General features: G+C 37.6%; 1 protein-coding gene across 6 annotated transcripts in view; it reads right to left on the reverse strand.

Moving 5' to 3' along the window:
- The window catches only part of rnf4 (ring finger protein 4), a 69,368-nt gene that overhangs the window by 30,948 nt on the left and 12,536 nt on the right, over nt 1–25,884 (reverse strand). For 5 of the 6 annotated variants that reach the window (XM_051928403.1, XM_051928404.1, XM_051928402.1 and 2 more), the window contains exon 3: nt 13,566–13,695. In XM_051928403.1, coding sequence (XP_051784363.1) covers nt 13,566–13,695 — 130 coding nt within the window. Of the gene's footprint in view, nt 1–13,565; nt 13,696–20,178; nt 20,270–25,884 lie in introns of those variants that run through there. The other variant, XM_051928405.1, reaches the window with a different exon arrangement.

The following is a 25,884-nucleotide window of genomic DNA, read 5'->3' on the forward strand; positions in this document are numbered from 1 at the left end:
ATGACCTGTTTTCTGTATGTCTAAATGGGATTTCCAACCACCTCCACATCCAATACATGTATACAGTGCATCCGGAAAGTATTAACAGCGCATCACTTTTTCCACATTTTGTTATGTTACAGCCTTATTCCAAAATGGATTAAATTCATTTTTTTCCTCAGAATTCTACACACAACACTCCATAATGACAACGTGAAAAAAGTTTACTTGAGGTTTTTGCAAATTTATTAAAAATAAAAAAACTGAGAAATCACATGTACATAAGTATTCACAGCCTTTGCTCAATACTTTGTCGATGCACCTTTGGCAGCAATTACAGCCTCAAGTCTTTTTGAATATGATGCCACAAGCTTGGCACACCTATCCTTGGCCGATTTTCGCCCATTCCTCTGTGCAGCACCTCTCAAGCTCCATCAGGTTGGATGGGAAGCGTCGGTGCACAGCCATTTTAAGATCTCTCCAGAGATGTTCAATCAGATTCAAGTCTGGGCTCTAACTGGGCCACTCAAGGACATTCACAGAGCTGTCCTGAAGCCACTCCTTTGATATCTTGGCTGTGTGCTTAGGGTCATTATCCTGCTGAAAGATGAACCGTCGCCCCACTCTGAGATAGCTCTGGAGCAGGTTTTCATCCAGGATGTCTCTGTACATTGCTGCAGTCATCTTTTCCTTTATCCTGACTAGTCTCCCAGTCCCTGCCGCTGAAAAACATCCCCACAGCATGATGCTGCCACCACCATACTTCACTGTAGGGATGGTATTGGCCTGGTGGTGAGCGGTGCCTGGTTTCTCCAAACGTGACGCCTGGCATTCACACCAAAGAGTTCAATCTTTGTCTCATCAGACCAGAGAATTTTCTTTCTCATGGTCTGAGAGTCCTTCAGGTGCCTTTTGGCAAACTCCAGGTGGGCTGCCATGTGCCTTTTACTGAGGAGTGGCTTCCGTCTGGCCACTCTACCATACAGGCCTGATTGGTGGATTGCTGCAGAGATGGTTGGCCTTCTGGAAGGTTCTACTCTCTCCACAGAGGACCTCTGAAGCTCTGAAAGAGTGACCATCGGGTTCTTGGTCACCTCCCTGACTAAGGCCCTTCTCACCCGATCGCTCAGTTTAGATGGCCGGCCAGCTCTAGGAAGAGTACTGGTGGTTTCGAATTTCTTCCACTTACGGATGATGGAGGCCACTGTGCTCATTGGGACCTTCAAAGCAGCAGAAATTTTTCTGTAACCTTCCCCAGATTTGTGCCTCGAGACAATCCTGTCTCGGAGGTCTACAGACAATTCCTTTGACTTCATGCTTGGTTTGTGTCTCTGACATGAACTGTCAACTGTGGGACCTTATATAAACAGGTGTGTGCCTTTCCAATTCATGTCCAATCAACTGAATTTACCACAGATGGACTCCAATTAAGCTGCAGAAACATCTCAAGGATGATCAGGGGAAACAGGATGCACCTGAGCTCAATTTTGAGCTTCATGGCAAAGGCTGTGAATACTTATGTACATGTGCTTTCTCATTTTTTTATTTTTAATAAATTTGCAAAAATCTCAAGTAAACTTTCACGTTGTCATTATGGGGTGTTGTGTGTAGAATTCTGAGGAAAAAAATTAATTTAATCCATTTTGGAATAAGGCTGTAACATAAAATGTGGAAAAAGTGATGTGCTGTGAATACTTCCCGGATGCACTGAATGTATTAAATTAAAGGGCTGTTGGCTTCGCCTTCTGTGCAGTGTTACATGCAGGTTTTATAAATCAATTTTAACTTGTGGCCTTCATTGTGGTTTAAATAAAAGTTGTGCTATGTGGCCGAATAAGGGTGTTACAGTGCAGAACTACATGATTCCAGTCAAGACAATGAAGCTTGATTTCTGCTTGAGGCTGAGCTTTTGCCCCATGCATCCTTGTGTTAGACTTCAATGACTCCAAAAAAAATGGATGAAAAATTGTTTAAACTATTTATACTTGTTACAACAGAATATATAAAATACACAAAAACAAAAAAGGAACAGCACTGAACATAAGGTAATAAACATCCAAGGCCAGATCAGCACACCATTAACACAGTGAACTGGCAGGCTCTTAAAGGATTATGGGGTCTGCAGCTTTGAACGATGACACACAGAACTGCTAACACTTTTGTGAAAGTCTGCCTTGGTTTAAGTTAATGTGACTAGTAAAACTATGCTACTCATCCAGTGTTCATTTTGCTAGCATTTCCTTGTGGTATATGTTTATTACAATTATCGACATTATGCTATAAGAAGATCTATTTCATGCCCTATGAAAACTACTGTACAGTTAAGACACAGAATGCTCAGCACACAGGAATAACAAAGAGACCTGATGTATCCAAATTTAATGGAACATTTAAAAATGGATCTCCACCTCCACCATGCTCTGGTCTATAAGAAAACAAACTCAGTTTCTTCAACATACACACACACGCGCAAAGTTGGACAATCCCAAAACACTTAATTCAACCAAAAGTCTGTGGTTGGGTAAGAACTGAAGCATCGAACCCAACTGAACCCTTGGTTCCCTTTGTACAAAACTGGAGAGTGTCCAACAGCCTCACAAGTTTGAAATTTACATTTTTTTCATTAGAGAGAGAAAAAAGTATTTTAAGAAATTTTATTTAATTCAGTAAAAAGTTTTATTTGATGCTCACCAAACAATAAGCCTACAATATTAAATTTTATAGAATTTAAAAAAATATTACCTGTGGTCTATAAGTTTATTTTAATTGGAAAAAAATGCTAACCCTAAAAATCTGATTGAAATAACTGATGCAACGTTATGTACAAAATCATGAAGTTGTTGTATATTTAGATTACTAAAAAAGCTCTAATGCCTTACCTTTACTGCACTTAGAAGAGTAAGGAGACTAATGGCACTTCTAGATTACATAAAAAAGCTTTAAGAACCTTTTCTTTAATGCATTTAGAAGAGTAAAGAGTCTAATGGTACTTGTATAATATTTTTTTTATTCTTTAATATTTTCAGAACCCAAAAGATACCTATTTTTGTAAAAGTATTCTGTTCTCCCTTTTGTGTATAAATTGGGCCAATTTTGTTTTCACTTTTCACTATCTTTGTTGCATAAAGAAAGAAATATTTGATTTGGTATCCTTGTGGTCATTCCAATTGAAAAACTACCCTCCTCCTCCTTTCTTTGTTACGGAGATCTGAGCCAAGTGCTCACATACATTATCCACTGACGGAAATAAAGTCAAATGACTCACCATGTCTGTGGTGCAGAAAAATGGCAGCAGGTGCTTTGAAATAATGAAGCAAAATTTTAAACTTCTGGCTCTAACAGAAGGCAGTTTGCCTGCCAAGGACTCGAGAGCAGTACATGGATAAATGTCTGTAGGCAACAGTGAAGTACGTTGGAAGCCCCCTGCAATTTAGAGACTGCATATTTGTAAATTGTTTTGTCAAAATTGCTGGTCCTCTCACTGCTGAGAAGTACAGGTAAACTCTTATCCATCCTGCAATACCATCAGGGAGGCATCTGATCGAGGACAACTTCATTCTACAAAATAAAAATGACCTCAAAACAAACAACCAAAATCGTAAAAAGCTATCTGCAGCAAAAAGAGGAACAGTGAATCTCACAACAGATGGCATGGCCTTATGAGCCCTAATTTCAAAATCCTCAAACCAGTCTTGCATTACTTGTGGAGACAGAAGCAAGTGACAGATAAAGTCTACAGTGGGATTATGCTAAATTCTCCAAGATGCTTGAACTAGTACCTTCAGAAACTGCACGGAAGCAGATGTAAGAAAACTGCTGCTGTTTCAAAGGCAAAAAATTAAGGAATTGCCAAGAAAGTTTCATTTTTTGATAGCAATTGATAACTTTTTATTAAGATACGATTAAACTGATTTTAAAACAATGCTAATGCATTACTAGTGTTTCTACTGGCTATTACAGCTTGAAATGACTGATTTTAAATGTATTAATCACATATGGTATCAGCCACTCCAGTATTCTAATGGTAAATTCCAATTAGCTTATTTTAAATACTAATTGGTTATTAGAGAAACCTGTGTAGTTGCATTAACACAACTGAAACCTGTTAATTTGTTCAATAAAGAAAGTAAATGGTCTTTCCTTGGTTTGCAAGGCACTGGTGAAGAAAGACTCACTGATCTTGACTTAGCTGACGAATGCGCTGATCTTTACTGAGTCAATAGAGGCTCTGATCAGGGCTCTTGAGAGGCTGAGTGAAGAGTCGGAGTGTCTGGGCTTGAGAGTGTCCTGGATAAAAACCAATATCCAGGCCTTTAATGATCTCTTAGGCACAGCTATCAGCAAAGTGTCTGTCTGCGGAAAATGTCAACCTTGCCAAGAGGTTTACTTACCTCAGCAGTGACATTCACCTCTCTGGTGACTCTACTTATGAAGATTGGGAAAGCATGGGTGGTCATGAGGTTGCTGAAAAGAGGTGTGTGGTGGTCCCGATATCTATGCAAAAGGATGATGGTCCAAGTCTTTAGTGTCCTGGTGCTTCCTGTACTGCTATATGTTTGTAAGACAAGGACGCTATCCAGTGACCTGAGACGAAGACTGTATTCCTTTGGTACTGTGTCTCTTCAGAGAATCTTTCAGTACTGCTGGTTTGAGTCTGTGTTGAATGAGCGGTTGTTCACAGAGTACTGAATGAGGCACATTACCTGCATTGTGAGCGAGCGTCAGTTACGGACGGCACTACGGCCACGTGATGAGATTCCCCAAGGGTGATCCAGCTCGGACGATCCACATTGTTGATGACCAGAGTGGCTGGACCAGGCTAAGGGGACGCCCACATAACACCTAGCTGCGGCAGATAGATGGTAATTTCTGGAGGGTGGGACTGGACCGCATGTCTGCCCGGGAGGTTGCCAACCAGGATCCTAAGCTGTTTTATTGTGTAGTTGGTGAGGCAATACGCTGTAACACTGCACGCTCCCCAACCTAACCTGACCTGACTTTTTATCTAGAGTGACTGCAATAATAAACCGAAAATAAAGACACCCGTATGGGAGGCAGCCACAATACCTGCCCATGGGGTTTATCAAGGCTAAGAGGCCGCTGCTCAAAAGAAGAGACAACTGCAGTAAAAAGCAGGGCATATTGTTTGGTTGATAAGTGGCTTAACCAAAAGAGTTGCGCTTTTAACTGTGTAGCAATGTCGTCAGCGCCGATGATAAGTAAGTTCTTAATTAGAGACTCCTATAGAATATTGTGAGATATATTACCGCTCCATTGTCTAATTCAGGATATTTATGCAAGACTACTGTAGAACATTGTGAGACATATTCTCCATTGACATATTCTCCATTGTCTATTTAAGAATATCTAAGTTTGAATGTGAGGGGGTTCTAAGTAGAATGTAGGGGTGACTAACAATTAGGTTTTCACCTATGTGTAAGTGTATCTGTATGTGTGGTAATCTTAAGGTGCGTGAGTAGACCAACGTAGTAATGGACTTGGCGAGTCCTATAAAACCCATGATAATACAACATAAGAGGAGAATTACATTATAGTTTGAAGCTTTGAGAAAAAAAAAACACTTTACAGGTCCTTAATTGGCTTTTTCCATAAATACACAACAAAATACCAGCGTCATAGGCAACAGCCCATAGATAGTTCCAGGATGCTAGCCTTAGAGGCACAGTTTCAAATAAAAACACAAGTATGAAGTTGGTAAATAAAAAGGTAAATGAATAGAGCGCACTGTGATGCTTCATTTGCATAACCCACCCCAGTTCAGAAAGCTTGCTGCTCATCAGCTATGCAGCTACATGGCCCTCTGAACTGAATTGGCAGCCCAGACATTAAAATATGTTTAGTACTTAAAATATTTCAACATAAGAATGTCTCAAAGAAATATGAAAAATACAGTTGGAAACATTTCCTGAAACCTTAAACTTAAATCTGGAACTAACTACACATCAAAATGGTTGGGGTAATAAATATTTTTACGATATGCAGATCAATTTAAACAGTGTGCGCAATTGTAATGGTGCAGGTCAGCTCCATGCCCCCACTCTTGTTTAGGAGACTCTTGAACCCAATACCATTGATAGTCATGATGGGGTAAGTTTGGCAGAGGACAAAACACATATATAGCAAAGGGATGGTGTAAAAGTACTCTTGTGCTTTTATTAAAAAAACAATCAAACAGTGTCCCAAATCAGTGCAGTACAATGATCAATAAATAATCAATCCATAAATTAAGTGATGGTAGAGGTTAAAGCCAACCCCATAAATAAAGCCATTAAAATGAGGTTAAAAATAGTACAGGAAGCTGTCCTTAGAAACATGAGCCCTGGTGTACTTTTAAATTGTCTGTCTCCTCAGTTTATCCTGCCTGGACCTTGCAGCTCAGGGGACAGCTATCCGACTGGCACCTATCATTCTATGGGTCAGGGTCCCTGCCACTCCATGGCTGTATCAAGGCACCCACTCTGGACCCAAGGCTTGAGTCCCCAAAGTCCATGGAGCTCTTAATGGGGCTCCACATCCAACCCTCACTGACTTCTGCAGTGAGCCACCTATACCACCTGGTCACTCCAGCTCCCAAGTCACTCAGCTGGAGAGATCCTTCACAACAGCCCCCTGAGTGGTGGACACCTGCTCCCTGGAAGGGCTCTCCTCACAGCTGCATGCCTCCTGGTTCACTTTCACTCACTCTTGGTCACACTTGCACTGCCTCTCTCACCCATCTTCCTGCTTGCTCCTTTTTCTTTCCTTTGAACCTCAGATATATTTATGTCTTTTTTTTCCTTGTTTTTCCTTGTTTCTTCCCTCTCTTTCCTGCACTCCCCTTTGAAAAGCCATTGCAGGTACAATCACCTGATTGCTGCCCCAAGTTGATAATGAGACAATCAGATTGTCTGTACGGCAAGGTAACGCGAGGTAGACTGACAGCCTCATGCCAGCACAGAGAGAGCCATCTTCTCAGTCAATCACTCGCATCTGCTCCACTCCCCAGCGCAAGCATATCCAATTATTTATTTCAAGTAGACACTTTTTTCTGAGCCACAGACCCGTTATACCACAGTAATGTATATCCAAAACTGCAGAGTAACACTATTTAGTAGGACTTTTTCATTACTCTTTACAGAATCACAACGATTAGGCTTAAACTAGTTTGTGTTTGTTCATCAAATAGGCTCGGGAAACTGTTCTTTGTGAACTCCAGCTGTGTGAAAATGTTGCACTTGTTAATACATTAGAACACATTCATCTTAACTTTTCTCATTTTTACTACAAATGCCATTTCACACCCGCTGGGTTCTGAGCCCATGGTAGATATTAGGATGAGCAAGGGATAAATGCTTGGAAATATTTGATTCATTTCCTTTACCAGTACACGCCTTGTAACACCGTTTGTGGGCAGACAGTGTTGAACCTTCAGGTTCAGCTTTTTAATTTGCCTTACAAACAAAATATTTCTGAATCTCACTTTAACCACTCTATTTACCAACAAGTCAGGGAAGTTTGGCTTTATCAACAGTTTCAATCTCCTTTTTTGTAACCGACTATTACTTGTACAGCAAAGCTCAGCTAACGTGATTTGGTTTTCTGGTAGTCTAACAGTTGGAGAAACTGCCATACAGTTGGATCACTGCCAAAGTTCTATGCGTGAGCACCACTCATTTGGTAGGCATCTAATTCCATACACACCAAGAAGAGAATCGGCACATCTGCTTTGTGCTACCCAACCCTTTTATTTATTTATTTATTTTTTAAAAGAAACTGCTTACTTTTCAATAAAGGTAGCATAATGCAATTTCACTCATTTTCATTTAGAAGGACTATCAAATTTTTCATAATGCAGATACAAGTACAGCAATTATATACAAGAATATCAAATTTTGCATAATGCAGATAAAAATACAGTAATTATATACAATAATTTGGTAGTTTGGTACTTTTTAGAACAGATATACCACACAACGCTAGTAGGGATAGAGGAAATCCACTAGATAAGCCTGTGCAGACCTGTGCAAGGCTTTGAACACAGATACTAATTTCACAGGGAGCCAATGAAAGGAAGCTAACACAGGTGAAATGTGAGGTCTTTTTTAAGTGTCAGTCGAGACTTGGCAGGACCATCTGAAATAAACTGTAGTCGAGATAGAGACGAGTGGCAAAAACCAGTATAAATGGCATTACAGTAATAAAAACAGTATGAAACAAAAGCATAAATAAGCTTTTGCAGATCATTAAAACAAAGAAATGGCTTAAACTTAGTCATTGTCATAAACTGGGAAAAACTACTTTTGACCACAGCATTTATATATTCATCAAATGTGAAATCATCAAAAATGAAGCCAAGGGTTCTATCCTGATGTGTGGAGTTAATAGACTAAGGTTGCTGTTGATACAATTAATGGACAAGGAAGGACCAAAAGGAATAATCTCTGTTTTAGATTAGTTTAGTTGAAGAATGATTAATGCCATCTAAAATGTAATATCCTCAAGACAGCTAGAGAGAGTAATGAGAGTATCCTTATCATTAGGTTTCAGAGGCAGGAAGATTTGGGTATCATCTCCTAGAACAGTCATATTAAATGTTGTATTTATTTTGAATAGTGCAACACAGAAGCAGCACCCTTGTCCCTGTCGTACCTAGAAAGTAACAGGGGCTGTAGAAGGCGATAAGTTGCCAAAGTTGATACTAAGGGACCTTCCCTAAGGAATTCTTCATCACTCAAGGGCAATATCCCAAATGCCAACTCAATGTTCACATAGATCAATAAGAATATCATGATTGACCATATTGAAAGCAGCACTTGGATCCAGCAGAATTTAACAAAGCACAGCTCTCAGAATCAACTGGTAACAGGTCATCTGTCACCCTCACAAGGGCAGATTCAGTGCTATGAGGTGGTCTGAATCCAGAATGAAACTTATCAAGACAGCTACAGTATTGTGAGGTAAAATGGGCTGAAACTGACAGAAAGCATCTTTTTCAAAGTTTTTAAAAAGAAATGATAATTATACAGATAGGACAGAAAATAGTGAGAACTGAGGAGTCAAGATTAGACTTTTTGAGCAAAGGTTAAATTATGGCATGTTTAAAATAAGATGGAGAAGAACCTACCGTTAAAGAACCTTTAATAAAAGGCACAAAACTAGGCTTACTTCAAAAACTTACTCCAAACATCTCTTTAAAAACGTAAGTAGGCATAATATCAAGACAGCAAGAACTTTCCTGCAAGTGAGAGACAAGGATACTCAAGTAGGAAACAGATACTGGTTGAAACTGACTGAAGCAATGATGTATGCTGAAGGTGGATGTTTTCTAAGCTGACGTCAGAACACTGTGTAATGGAAAAGTATTCCCCATGAAAGCTTTATTTTGCCCTTTGGAAATGTATTGCTACAGCAGAAGAGTTTACATTAAAAATACTGAATGGAAAAATAAATGTGTACAAATAATTTGTCAAGGGGATTGAATACTTTTGCACGTCACTATAATAAACCTAATATTGTCAATTTTATTAATGAAAACAATTAAGAAATCACAGCCCAGAAAAGACATATAAAGGATTAAATGCAGCATTAATACTGAATAAAACTCATCTTACTGGGAGGCAAAATTTGACATCGATTGTGAAAGAACAGCTGTTTATTTTATCTGCACTAATTTCGGTATCATGTTAATCCAGACACACTATGAGGTACTGTTCTATTTTGCAGATGCTTTTGTACATCTCTTCCACATGCAATTAGCCTTTAATGAATCTGAACAGCTAGCCTGGTATCATTATAAAATGAAATTTTCTGCTTCTTAAGTAGTACTTATTGCATTACTCTGCTTCTGATCCCGTTTACAATGGACTTCACCATTTTCATTAAGGACACTGGATAAATAACTGCCATATTTCTGATTTCCCTTATGTTATTATAGTAGCTTTAAAATCACCAATTTAAAAAGAGTATTTTTCTAATGTCAGCAATAGCTAGGTCGATCAATGGATTAAAACAATGCCTAAAACAAAGATAAAATGAAGAATATGAATTAAGGTTTACTGGTGTTCTATTTTTGTTGCCACTGTAAATGGGGAAAAAAATGCAGTTTAATTAAAGTACATGTTATTCCAGGACTGCTGGCTCCTGTACTATAAACTTATCAAATCAGGTCTGCAAAATGTATCTTCCACCTTTAAAAACTAACTGTAGCATATGCTTCTTTTGATTTGTCTTAAAATGCCACTTTTTATAAAGAGAAAAAAAGAAATGGACAGTGACCTTGCATCTTTTGTGCTCAAGGAGCAACAAGCCACATAATGGTCAGGTTGGGGTTTTATAATAATGACTGCACAAAATGTGTTTAAGTAATCATGAGAAATTTTTGCTTGGGGTTCACATATGCATTATAGGCTGTACAAAATGTGCCTGACTCCTCTTTTCTCTTTGATTATATCACTTTATATGCACAGAGATGGGCTATGTTTTTAAGTGTCAATTTTGTATGTTTTAAAACAACAGTGCACAAGTCAGAAGAACTACATGCTTTGCAAGCATACCACAAGCAAAAAGCTAAAAGCACAAACAGAAATGAAGCATCTAGATTTTTTAACGTACGCATGAGCATATTTGATATTTTTAATATAAATAAGAAACACTTCGATGTATGGTCAATGTGCCTCCCGCAAAACACAGCACCCCAAGTAACTCAGCTGTGGTTAAGGAAATGACCTTCAATGAAGGCTTACATATGTCATTGCAGCTCTTTATAGATTTCTTTTACAATGCTTGTTGTGTGACCTCATGCATTTGTATGTACACTTTGTTTTGATTTTTCGGTGAGCAGCTGACCTATGGAAAGCGCTTGACTGTCAGTGTTGCGCACATGCGCAGTGCAAACAATCATTGGGCCTGTGCAATGTACTTCACTGTCTGCTCAGCTTAGCACAGCCATTGTATTCTTGTTAGTTAAGGTATGTGCATATATTGCTACTGGCTGTGTCTTTGCCTGAGTGGCTATTGGTTTCCTGTCAGCAAAGGCGTAATACCACACATGCACTTACCATGAGAAGGAACCGCAGTCAAATTTCGCAACTGAGGTACCCCTGAACAGCCAGTTCATGAGTCGTACTACACATCACAGCATAAACTCTTGACTGGAGACCAAGATCATGATGCAAGGCCAGGGGTGCAAGAGTTTTTCCATCACAGACAGACAAATATTGACCTTAATGTTTGGCTAATTTTAATGCCCTAATATTAACTGGCCAAAATCATTTCTATGCAGTTACCTGAATAAAACAGCATTGCCCCCAGCAACACATCTTTGATTCTAAAAGTACTGGCACATTCCTTAAACAGTCTACAATCTGTCTCCCTTTTTACCTAAAATAAATTGCAGGGTATTGACCACAAGAGGTTAAAGAAGGATTTTAAGCAAAGTTAAAATATCCAGCATGTTTTGACATGGATAAAATCCCAACTGAAAAGTGATATGTGATGAAGTTTGTTGCAAAGGAAAGTGCCTGATGCAGACAACTACCCTAGAATGAAAGGAGAGTTTCAAACATGAAGCTGCAGCAGACCAGACAGTATGAGATCGTGGGTGGCCACTGTGAAATGAAAAGTAGGGAAGTTAGGAAGATTACCTAAAAACCTGTAGAATATATAGTGTGTAAAGGAAGATTAACCAGGATATTATTTTGAATTCTAGCACATTTTAAGGTGAACAGTGCAAAGTCTACTTCTGGCTTGTCTGGAAGCTATGCCTAAAACATTAGGAAAATATCATTATTGTTTTTAGAGGTAAAAACTGTCCAGGCTTCCTTCTATTTGTTTAACCACTAAAAGTTGAGGAAGTATTAAGTGGTTTAATGTGTAATTTATCTGGCATAAATTAAGTCAAGTCCCAACCTATTGTAAAAAGTTACACTTCTGTTGATCATGACATTCTAGAGATGCATGTATAGTTGCTAATGTTTAACAAATTCATATAAATAAGTTTCAGCAATATTAATTTAAAAACCAAAGACTGCATTTTGAAATTACTTTAGATCAATAATGGAATGCAAGAAAGAAGAAAGAAGAAAAAAAAAAAAAAAAACAATACCACCACTGCCATATGTCATAGCATATTATTTACTAGCATAAAGGCAGACAAGCACAGCTTGGAAAATAGTGATTTCTCTGAATGATACTAGTATCAGAATCTATTAATTTTAATAATTCCAATTACTAAGTCTGGAATTACTCTATGCATATGTTCAGCAAATGTGTAACCCCAATTATTTTATAAATCTAGTCTGTGAGAAGAACGAGCTCAACTATAAAGACTAAATCACATATTTCTAAAGTAAATTAACTGGTGAGTAATTTGGCACTGCTCAGTAAGAGCATTGTTTGTGCCGGTGAAACAGACTACAATTCCTAAAATGAAGGGACTTTAAACTAAAGCTCTTGCTAAACTCATTCTTTAAAATCTTGCTGCATGTCTTGTTAATATAAATAAAGAAATCAAATATGTCTGACTCTGAAAAAATGCTCACAGTTTTCTGTACTTTGAAACTGGAGCAAGTTACTTCCATTTACACAACATCAGATTTATTTCAGTTAAGAAATTATACCCATTTTTAACAATATGACTGTACAGTATATGCATAACTAAAATATTCATAAACCGTTCTTTCAAAAAGCATATTTTTGTTAACTAATGACAATATAGTTTATGCAATGTTTTTACATCACTGGATTTCCTGTGGAACATAAGATTATAAGTGAAAATGGGCATAATAGCAAGTCCAGTATCTGTGTAACAAAATGACAATGTAAACTAAACATACATTTAATAAGGTACCCATGACCATGTATAAGCACGTCCGAATTTGAGCATGGCTTTAACGGAGTGATGGGGGAAATTAAATAACACGATGTTCAATTGCTAGTGGTAAAATTCTCAAATCCTTGCTTAACATAAACCCCTTACATAAGCTAATTAAATGCATACAGAGCCCTACAAGTCGAACAGTATACAGTCATTTGAAAATTTAAGTAGATCCTCTTTCAATTAAATGGGTCATCAACAAGCATGAAAATGAGATAAATCTAACATCTGGTATACAACATGAATTTACTTTGACATTTTTTTTATTCTATATTAAATAATATGGTAATTTATGTTATACTAAGGTTTACTTTCTCACTGTTTTATATTGTATTTTATTTTACAATAACTTATTAGATCTTCAATTAAACAGCAAAATAAAATTTGTGCTGTTGCAAAAAAAGTGCTATTCATAATACCTTTGACTTATAATTTATGTTAAAAGTGTATTTATAAACTAACTTTTAATTGATATGTTAAACTTAGGAAACAACGCACACAAAAAATTAAAATTACTAAAAACGGACATTATAACTTATTTATTAATACTAAATGTTAAGAAGATGATGGTGATAAACTATGTCTCAAAACAGCTTTTTCTTTTTGGATACAGCAAAATAAGTGAGCACCTCTACTCATTTTGAAAACAATGTTCACTAAAAGAGCCAGATAAAATCTTACAATACATTCAGATGGTCTATATTATACTTACTATCCAACATACTATTGTCTAAAACCTGTACGGTTTCATTTTCCATCCTGGAAGATGTATATCTGTGTCGTCTTCTTTTACTTGTCCGCCTGGAATTGGAAGATGTTCCACTATGTCGTTTTCTTTGAGTCTAAAAAGGAAAATGAGGAAATTAGAGCAGGGGCGCTTCAGACACAAACCCTCACCAGACCCAAACATCTTTGGGGATGTAAGTGGAAAAACAGACTCCAGAAGAAACTTGGGGAAAGCAAACTTCCCACTAACATTTTTTTTCCTTTATAAATGGTTTAGGTAGGTTCAACAAGTCTATATAATTATTTGCAAATTCACTTGCTCAAGGCAGAGGAAGACTCCTTACAGTTCAATTAATTTCCAGATGAATTTACAATTTTTTTTACATTCTGATGCCTGGGTTTAGCATAACACATCTAGGTTAATACTACAAACCATAATTAAATCTTTTGCTTGGATATAAAATAAATTCTACCTTTCTAAAAAATGTTTGCTAAACTATAGGAAATATGCATAACAAAAAAAAAAAAAAACAAAGCACACCATTGTTTTAGCATCTTTTTAAAGTTCCCAAGAAACAAACACACACTTGTCTGTTACTATTGAAAATAAGAAGCAGGTTGCAAGTGCAGAACCTAAAACTAAACAACTTCTTCACTTCTGCATAACTTGCTTTCACTGTGCCACAGAAATACATGGACAAATTTGTTGGTAAACCTCCATGAAAAAAGAACCCACAATTGTTTATGAAAAAACAAGATATTGACAAAAGTAATTGTTACCCATCATTGTTTATTCTATATTTAACAAAAAACACACACTAAAGGTTGTGAAACAAAATATTAAGTTAAGGGTCCCATTATTTTTGTCCATGCCATTTTCATGTGTGTTATTTGAAATATTCTGTTGAATAAAAACTCTAAAGCATTCACTGTAGCACTGTAATTTGACCCACTCTTCCAGTCTATAATTTTCCTTCTGATCCACTCAGACAACTCTCCCCTTTTCTTTATCTGGTCCATGTTCAGTATGGGACACACAATGATACCAAATAGCAGAGTGACTATTTCTCCCAATTGAAATAGGCTGAATGACTGATTAAACGATTGAAGACATGTAATACATGTGGCAGATGATGCTCAAGGGGTTGATCTGCTCCAGCCAAGTGTCCAGGTGTAGGAGTGACCAAGGTTATTATAATTAACAAAAACTAAAATTAAAACAAACTATTATTAAAAAAAATTTTTGTAAACTGAAATAAAATAATTAACAATACCAAAATGAAAAACTAAAACTAAATGAAACTATTAAAATAACTGGAAAAACTAATAATATACCCAAAAATATTTTTAGTTTTCAGTTTTGAATGAATATTCTTGACAATAGTCTTAAACCCTTGTAACTTTTAACTCTAAAACAGAAAGTCATCCACCACGAGCCGCCCACACATTCATCCAGTGAATGGCAACTGGTGAAAGAGGGCGACTGTTCACACAGCATTTGCGGTGACAGAGCAAGCTGAAAACGCATGTAAAGCGTGTGGAATAGAAAGCAATTTATGTGCCACCTTTCTTTGCACTTGTTGATTATCAAGATGTCATTCAAATGCCTGAAATCGGAATGTGCTGGTCAACAAAAACTTTAACGTATGGACAGAAAAATCATGAGTGAGTAATGTTTCAGTTTATTTCTCAGGTGCCTGCTTTTTGTCGACAGTAATTCACTTGCCACTTCTCACACGAAGGATAGAGAAAGTATAGTAATCATAAAAAAAATCGACCGAGATTTTGACGAATGTTGACGTTTTAGAACTCCCCGAGTCCGAAAATAGTTTTTTGGAATTATGTATGTTTGTGTATATATAAAGACGATAACTCAAAAACACAACTAAATAGATGGATTAACCACCAAGTTACACCAAAACTGTAGATCTGTATTACGTTTTGGGCCAAATCCATCAACAGGAAGTGGTACTTTACCTGAACACATACTCAATTTTTGTTTATTCATGCGACTGCAGAGTCCGATTTATTCAACTTTACTTTTATAATAATTACTCAATACATTATTAATTTGACTTGATGTTGATGGTTCTTTAATGTACATAATATAATCATTGTCTTGTTGTTTACTCCTCAGATATCCATCCCCATATCTGAGTACACAAGAAAGTCTAGGGGAGACCACTTCACATTTCTGAAAACACTGATCGTGACACTAAGTCATCATGCAAGATCAGCATATTGTTGCTGACCAATTACATTTGCTTTAAAAACATCGTTTAACAACGAAGCCATACAAACCTTGTAAAATTCCGGAATTGTCTCTGCTGAACTACAAGTAGGTAGGCGAAGAGCGTCTGCCAAGTGATGAAAAGCTAAACATAGTAATGTGTTTTTGCATTTATTCTATATTAATTTCTCTTTTAGTTAACATTCACAGCTCAAAATACCTGATATTGTGAAAATAATCCAGTAGCAGAATTGTGTTTTAAAATATGAGAACTATAAGATAGTTGAAATCATCACTTTTTGTTCTTAACATCAACCATATCATACGTATTGCACACCAAGGATTTTTCCTTCCTTGTATCCAGATCTGCTGGGGCAGGTTCCAGGTTTCCCCATGATCCTGCTCTGGATAAACTCGTTTAGAGAATGTGTATATATACAGTAATCCCTCCTCCATCGCGGGGGGTGCGTTCCAGAGCCACCCGCGAAATAAGAAAATCCGCGAAGTAGAAACCATATGCTTATATGGTTATTTTTATATTGTCATGCTTGGGTCACAGATTTGCGCAGAAACACAGGAGGTTGTAGTGAGACAGGAACGTTATTCAAACACTGCAAACAAACATTTGTCTCTTTTTCAAAAATTTAAACTGTGCTCCATGACAAGACAGAGATGACAGTTCCATCTCACAATTAAAAGAATGCAAACATATTTTCCTCTTCAAAGGAGAGCGCGTCAGGAGCAGAGTCTGTCAGAAAGACAGAGGAAAGCAAACAAATCAATAGGGCTGTTTGCTTTTAAGTATGCGAAGCACCGCGGCACAAAGCTGTTGAAGGCGGCAGCTCACACCCCCTCCGTCACGAGCAGGGAGAGAGGGAAGGGAGGGAGGGAGGGAGAGAGAGAGACAGTTTGTTTTTCAAACAAAAATCAATACGCGCCCTTCGAGCTTTTAAGTATGCGAAGCACCGTACAGCATGTCGTTTCAGGAAGCAGCTGCACAAAAGATAGCAACGTGAAGATAATCTTTCAGCATTTTTAGACGAGCGTCCTTATCGTCTAGGTGTGCGAACAGCCCCCCTGCTCAATCCCCCTACATCAGGATCAGAGAAAGTCAGCGCAAGAGAGACAGAAAAGTAAGCCGGGTAGCTTCTCAGCCATCTGCCAATAGCGTCCCTTGTATGAAATCAACTGGGCAAACCAACTGAGGAAGCATGTACCAGAAATTAAAAGACCCACTGTCCGCAGAAATCCGTGAACCAGCAAAAAATCCGCAATATATATTTAAATATGCTTACATATAAAATCCGCGATGGAGTGAAGCCGCGAAAGGCGAAGCGCGATATAGCGAGGGATTACTGTATATATATATATATATATATATATATATATATATCGTTATTAATCTCAGATGCGGTCGCTGTCATTATGTGCCTGTCCATACTCTTATTAACTGCTCTTGCTCCACCCATTAAGGGTTTACCATTCTTATACATTCTTATACAGTACATGGGCTGTTCAAGTCTCACTGCCCCTAACCTTGACACTACATGCTTGTTTTTCTTTATTTCCCTCAATACATCTAGGTGGGGTCTGCACACTGATTCAAGCATGTTCAAGCTTGTTCTTCCTAAGCCCCTAAGATTTTTGAATGCAATATTGAAGGCATTCATTGTGTGGTGTAGACATTTACAGTAAAAAACCCTCACACCTTAAAATTCACCTAAATTTTATTGCAAATTGGCCCATTCTGGGCAATAAAAGAAAAAGAAAAAAGTGCCAACAGATTTGTTCAGCACAATCCAGTTAAAGAAGTGACAATGCCTACCAGAGGGCATCCTCTGCAGCTGAGAAGACCTCATAAAGGTGAGCTACAGAGGTTCAAAATCTGTAGGACACACTGGGGGCTCAGGTCTTTAATAGTGTTTTATCCAGTGTTTTTAACTGTGATTTTAATCGCTTTTGGATTATTCATTGACTGGATTTTAACTTCCATTTACACACTGTTTACATCTTGTATTTTCCTTGATTGACTACATGGCAGTTTTTGAGCATTTTGAGGAATAAAAAGCATTTTGCCCTTACCTTTGCTTGTTAGGAGTTTTTATTGCATTGTCTCATCCTCTATGACAACAAATTTCCCTGCACAAGGAAGTGACGTAAGCTATAGCCATCAAGGACACCTCACAAACTTCTGTGGACATTTCATTTTATCAAAATTATGACCAAGTATTTTATTTCTGTTTAATTTTCTTGCTTTTTAGTCATTCTGTGTGTATGTTCAGAACATATTGTGTGCATGCTGTATATTTATTATTTTTTATTTATTTATTTAAAGAGCTTCTGTAAAAAGCCAAATTTCCCCTTGGGGACAAATAAAGTCCACCTACCTAATCTCTTTTATACAATTTGTGTATCAAATGAATGTTGCATGTACAAGTGATATTAATGAAAAAACATTTAAGTAAATTGTACTTTTTGTATGGTTACTGAACCATAAGACTATAGTTTGTTAATAAAAATAATGAACAGGCAACACCTGTAATCTGCAGTTTATTTTACTTGTAGAAAAAACAAGGATTAACACTTTAATATAAAATTTCAAGGGTAATTTTGAAATTGTTCAAGTCAATATTAATTCTTCAGAATCATGGTACTGCATATATTAATTTGCCACATGAAATTGTGTTTTAAAGTGAACCATATTTTAAGCATTTAAAAAAAATTGCCTGTTCTTGCATTTTAAAATGGAGCTAATTATTACCAGGTTGATATCAAATGTAAAAACTAGTAGCAATAAAAGTAAACTAGAAACAACAAATTTTACCATGGATACCTGGTAGATTTCTTGAGTTAAGGTTATGTTTCTTGCTCAATTGAGAGCTTGCAGCAGGTGTTACTCCATACAAAATTCTGGATTATATATACGGGTGATGAAATGAGCCACTTCATTCGTTAATAACAAAATAAAATGTATTCATTGTTTCAAAACACAAATCACTGCAATTATGCAAGTTAGCTGAGTAGACAAAATGGCTTAATGCACTGTTAATTGCTAATGTGCAAACACTAAATCTGTATCATTCTTTTGGTTTCTGAAGCAAGATTATTTTCAGATTTCATTGGTATAACCCCTAACATGTACTCTTACTACATTCGTCATAGGTCATATATTTGAAAGATAAACTGCATTACATATGCCTGTGTATGTTACAGTGCAGATCCTGTTAATACTATAATTCTGAACTAGTACATAGCCATAAGCAACAAAGTCTGATCACTCATGTAAGACACCATGAAAACGGCACAAGAAAGTCTGTTTTATAAGTGTTCTGAAAAACTGGATAAATGTAAAACTGATAAGTTTGGTTTCATACAAGAAACCTTACAGCTTGGACAAATGAAAAAAATTAGGGGCAGATATTGAAAATTAAATCACTACGATTGTGACATTTGAAAATGGAAGCAATTTGACTCACCTGCTAAATATTACTCTCATAAATCTTGTACTAGTGAATGTTACGAACCTAACAGAGAGATTCTCTGACAAACCAGATTGCAAAAGCATGTAATAAGAAAAAAAAGGTTTGGACATGTTTGTTAAATGAAAACATCCTAGTTAGTCTTGTAATTCACCAATTCAACAGTACAAATATAACAATGTTTGGATTTTTGTTTTTATTATCGATTTTAAGCCTTATTTTCAGCGTCTGCAAACAAAACAGAGAATAAATTTGGGATATGCAAATGGTAGTCCATGATGATATCAACCTTTACAAAACTTTGTTTTTTTTATTCAATTTTAATTTCTGGCAATTAGTTTTTAGTATTTGTCACATTTTTATTAGTTTTGAATTACTAACCAAAAATGTTGACACAGACACAGTTTTGTAAGTGTAAAAAGTCAGTGTTCTTTATAGTTTCTTGAAATGTATATCACTCATGTTGTACCAGTCGACTTAATACATATAATCTAAATTTTCTCATGATAATGCGATAGTTCAGATCTTTCAGTATAATCAAAAAATGTAAGAATCAAATAATAAGCATAATCTTATGTCATTTGTTATGTTAATTTGCAACAAGTTTAAACAAATGTGTTTTTTTTTTTTATATATCAAAAAGGCTTTCCCCTTAGCAAGCACTGCAAACAAATACTTTTTATTTTATATATAACTTTGATATCTCCTGATGTTGACTGTATGTCAGCTATCCATTTCAAAGTGCATTTTTTTAGGGGACTTTATTTTTGCTTATTTTTTGAAATTCAGTTGAAGTCACTACTTGAACTGTGTTAATAACAATAAACAGCAGAAATAGAGATGAAAGTTTTTCCATGTATAAAGTGCAGTTCTACAAGCATACCATTTACCTTAAATAGTGAACATCTGTTAGAGCAACACCTTCGATCATTCACTTATTAAGCAACATGGCAAAACCTGGGTAGCTCTCTGTGAACCTAAGCTGTTAAGATGTAAGTAGTGCTTGGCGGTATACCAGTTCAAACCAAAAACCGTTTATTTTTCTTACGATATGGATTTTTCTTAAACCGCAACACCAGTTTAAATAGCCTAAACAAGGTTCAGAATGTGGTGCAGCAGGAAACTGTCTAAGGGGGGGGACCTTTTTCAATGCTGCACCGCTAAACACACATGCAACGGAGTACATGCGTTAGTGGAGGTATTGAACAGTGAAAATGGACAGAGAACATTCAGAAACTGAAGCTGTAGCAAACGATAAAATTGAACATGATGACATAGAAGAACTTTTGCCGAAAAAAGTTGCTGTGTCTGTAGTCTGGAGATACTTTGGTTTTAAAAGGTCAGATGTGGACCATTATGTTCAAATGTGTGAATACTGTTTCTATACTACTGGATAATACTGCAAGCCAAGTTGTACTTGTTTTATTTTTTTTCCAATACTGTGTAATGTACTTGGGTACTGTGTAATGGTGTGACGACATGTTGACTTTATTCTCGACGCTTATGACAAGAATAAAGTCAACATGTTGACTTTATTCTCGGAATTTGTTATTAAAGTAGAACGTCGTAAACTAAACTTCATCTTAAAATGAACATTTAATTTACTAGATTTTCTCAAATCCCATCATAAATTATGCAGCACATTAAATGCTTTGTGTTAAGTGTTCCCCAAGCCATGTTAATCGCTATGTGCTTCTTAAACTGACTTCCTTTTGCACTAAGAGGAGGCATAGGCAGCGATCACCACTATATTCCTGCTCCCTGAACATTTACAATGCTAAGATAAATACTTGATATTATTTTCATGATGAAATGCATTAAACCATGTATTAATCATGTGGGGGCACGGTGGCGTGGAGGCGGTACTGATGCCTTGCAGCAACAGGGTCCCGGGTATTCCCTGCATTGAATTTGCATGTTTTTCTGGTGGGTTGACTCGGCGTACTTCAGTTTCCCTTCAAAGTCATGTAGGATGTGGGGTTTTGTTATGCTATATTGACGCAAGTGTATGTATTACTCGTATTCACCCTGTGATGTGCTGGCGTCCCCTATTCAGGATTTGCTCCTGCCTTGCACACAATGCAGGCTGAGATGGGCACAAACCTGAATAGACGGCATAATTAAACATGTATAACGAAGATTTTTTTAAAGTTCTGAACACTTCGTGGTCTAAGTTTATAACTAATTTTAATTTCATAAAGATGTTTATCATGTGGTGATTGGTTACGTGGAGAAAGAAAAAGGAAGGACTGGAACTGGGGGTTTGGTACGTCAGACAGAGACAGCATGCATGCAATAAAGAAAGCCCACTCAGAAGAACATCCATTGAATTCTGTGTTTGTATCTCCGACCACCAGATCACAAACCCAACATTTACACAATATTTAAGTTAAACCTGTGCGATACCCATTCATACATCCAGTTTTTGGAGCCTCGTCTCACATGCCATAAAGTTCTCTACACTGAACATACACCTGGGGACCCCTTACTGCGAGGGAGCAGCACTACCGCCACACTAAAGCAGGTATTAAACATTCACAGTAATGCATTTCATCATGAAAATGATATCAAGTATTTATCTTAGCATTCTAATTTTTCAGAGAGCAGGAATATCATGAAGTGAATGTATTCTGTGCGGCGATAGCTGCCTCCGCCTCCTCTTAGTGCAGAGGAAGTCAGTTTAAGAAGCGCATAGCAATTAACAACTGGGTTGGGGAACACAACACAAAGTATTTAATGTGCTACAATAGTTATGACGGGATTTGAGAAAAGCTAGTAAATTAAACATTGATTTTAGGATAAAGTTTAGTTTGTGACATTTTACTTTAATGACAAAATAAACTATGAGAATAAAGTGGAAATGTCGAGAATGAAGTCAGCATGTTGACTTTATTCTCGACATAGTTTTTTTTCTTCACTGTCGCCCTAATACGCTTCCGTAGGGCTATACAACAAATAGCATTATAAATGCAAGTTGCTGTTTTATTATTTATGCATATAGCTTAGCTTGAAGCAAGGTCCATATTAATGCAGTTTGCCTTAATGATGGTTCAGTTGGTAAAGATGTCATCACCAAGTTGCACTTGCTTTTATTTTATTTTATTTTTATTTGGTGAATACTGTGTAAAGCACCTGGGCTTGAAGTCTTGAAATTATAGCATTATTACTGGAAGTTGCACTATTTATTTTATTATTATTTATTAGTTTAAATATTATGAAGTTTAATGATGGTAAAGTTGTTTAAAAAGTCAGTTTAACGTGTCAGTGGACAGAGATTGTTAACATTAACAGAAAGTGTAGTTGGTTTACAAAAAATATTTAGTATTTACTCCTTTTCTAAGACATGTTCAGTGCAATACAACTTTTGACAAGCACCCCTGAATACTTTACTGATATCTAAATACCTCTTTGGATGGTTGAAAATATGTTGTCAAAATTATAATTTAAGTTGTTTGCAAAATTTGTTCAATAAAAAGGTTCTATATTTTGACTACAACTGTCATGCAATGGGATTCCTTCTCTTCATTAGTGCTACCCCCTTGAAAACTATCAATTTATGGGGCTATGCAAACCTGTATTAATACTTGTGTGCACAGTAAAATGTCTTTTTGTACAATGTATAATTCTCATGACAGTGGATTGGTTATTCTTAGCCAGTCTACTGCAGTAATTGCAGTGGACAATGTGGTTAACATCCACTCATGCATGGGGAAAAAAATACTGTGGAATACCGTGAAACCAGCATAATTTTGAAAAATACCATGATATAGAATTTTGGTCATTCCGCCCAGCACTAGATGTAAGTTAGTAACTTAACAACATATGTAGGAAAAAACATTTATTACAAATTGAGAGCATTTAAAAATATATGAGGTTAAACAAACTCGGTTCACATATGACTTGATGACTCTGGCGCCACCGCAAGTGGCAGCTTTTACAGCAGCTCCGTGTACGACTTTATCTTTCTACCTTTTTCTCTATTTCACTGATCACTCCTACCACTCTCTTTTATGTGGACTCGTTTCTTGGACACTTTTTACTACTTGGACATGGATTTTTACACGGCGGCAAAAGAGCAGTACATGAGGAAGCTGGAGCAGAAGTTGCAGAACAACAGCATGAAGGAAGTTTGGGACAGGATGAAGATCATCACTGGCTGCAGCTCGAAGCGGGGTGCCACCATCGAGAGAGACGTGGAGAGAGCAAACCAGATGAACAACTTCTTTAACAGGTTTGACCACCCTAACCCACTCTCACCTCCAAGTACTTAGTATAGGAGAGGGTTTCCCCCCACCCACAATTACAGCACCTCAGGTAAGCAGAGAACTGAGGAGACTTCATGCCAGCAAAGAAGTGGGTCCAGATGGAGTATCGCCCCGACTGCTGAAGGCCTGTGCGCTGGAGCTGGGGAGTCCTCTACAGCACATCTTCAACTTGAGCCTGTAACAGGGGAGAGTCCCCAGGCTTTGGAAAACATCTTGCATCACCCCAGTCCAAAAGGTATCACATCCTAGTGAGCTGATTGACTTCCGGCCTGTCGCTCTGACGTCACATGTGATGAAGACCATGGAGCGGCTGCTGCTACACCACCTGAGGCCACAGGTCCACCACGCCCTCGGCCCTCTGCAGTTCGCATACCAGGAGAAGGTGGGAGCAGAGGATGCCATCATCTATATGCTACACCGATCCCTCTCCCACTTGGACACAGGCAGTGGTGCTGTAAGAATTATGTTTCTGGACTTCTCTAGCGCCTTCAAAACAATCCAACCTCTGCTCCTTAGGGACAAGCCGACAGAGATGGGAGTAGATTCATACCTGGTGGCATGGATCGTGGACTATCTTACAGACAGACCTCGGTATGTGCGACTCGGGAACTGCAGGTCTGACATTGTGGTCAGCAACACAGGAGTGCAGCAGGGGACTGTACTTTCTCTGGTCTTGTCCAGCCTATATACATCAGACTTCCAATACAACTCGGAGTTTTGCCATGTGCAAAAGTTCACTGACGACACTGCCATCGTGGGCTGCATCAGGAGTGGGCAGGAGGAGTATAGGAACCTAATCAAGCACTTTGTTAAATGGTGCAACTCAAACCACTTACACCTGAACACCAGCAAAACCAAGGAGCTGGAGATGGATTTTAAGAGGCCCAGGCCCTATTGGACCCCGTGATTATCAGAGGTGACTGTGTGCAGGGGGTTCAGACCTATAAATACCTGGCAGTGCAGCTGGATGATAAATTGGACTGGACTGCAAATACTGATGCTCTGTGCAAGAAAGGACAAGGCCGACTATACTTCCTTAGAAGGCTGGCGTCCTTCAACATCTGCAATAAGATGCTGCAGATGTTCTATCAGACGGTTGTGGCGAGTGCCCTCTTCTACGCGGTGGTGTGCTAGGGAGGTAGCATAAAGAAGAAGGACGCCTCACGCCTGGACAAACTGGTGAGGAAGGCAGGCTCTATTGTAGGCATGGAGCTGGACAGCTTGACATCCGTGGCAGAGCGACGGGCACTTAGCAGGCTCTTGTCAATCATGGAGAATCCACTGCATCCACTAAACAGTATCATCTCTAGACAGAGGAGCAGCTTCAGCAAGAGACTGCTGTCACTGCCCTGCTCCACTGACAGACTGAGGAGATCGTTCCTCCCCCACACTATGTGACTCTTCAACACCACTCCGGGGGTGGGGGGGGGGCCTCGGTAAACGTTAACATTATATAAAGTTATTGTATGTTATACTTGCATTTTTATCACTCTTTAATTTATTGTTTTTTATCAGTATGCTGCTGCTGGAGTAAGTGAATTTCCCCTTGGGATTAATAATCTATCTACACATGGAGAGAACATGCAAACTCCATACAGAAACTACCCATGCTAGCAATCAAATCTGAACTCATGGCACCGCATAATAATAATAATAATACTACATTTAATTTATATAGCACCTTTCCCATGCTCACTGCACTTCACAAATAGTCAAAGAAATTCAATAGGAATAAAAGCAAAGATAACCTTTAAAATGCAGGATGCAATCTAATATCAAACTTTAAAGAACACATGACAGGCTGCTTATGACAGCCAGTGGTACAGAGAGGACCCCATATTCTCTTTTTTAAACTCCAACAACTCTAAAACACACCCTTTTTGGACTGCAAGAACAGCCTCGCTGAAGGCCAATACTTGTATGTGTTGGGACTTCTAGCTCACTACGATGTAGAAGTGCTCATTAAAATCAGAAAATGAATGCCAAGTTTCCGTTTATCAGGACTGTGTAGCAGACTGTCTTAAAAAGCAATTCATCTCTTTATGAACTAATTCCATTATGGAATAAAAGTGGCAAAAAAAAGAGTCTGTGCGTGGTTTATCTTTTCTTTTGTTAAAATAAGTACAATTCCTGTGCTGAAATTCTACTGCCTCAAGCTCAAAGCATTTTCAGACATGACTTCTGCAATTTGTCTTTGACATACAGTCACATGAAAAAGTTTGGGAAACCCTCTCAATTCTTTGGATTTTTGTTTATCATTGGTTGAGCTTTCAAAGTAGCAACTTCCTTTTAATATATGATATGCCTTATGGAAACAGTAGTATTTCACCA

This window comes from Erpetoichthys calabaricus, chromosome 5 (assembly GCF_900747795.2).
Source record: "Erpetoichthys calabaricus chromosome 5, fErpCal1.3, whole genome shotgun sequence".
Lineage (NCBI taxonomy): Eukaryota > Metazoa > Chordata > Cladistia > Polypteriformes > Polypteridae > Erpetoichthys > Erpetoichthys calabaricus.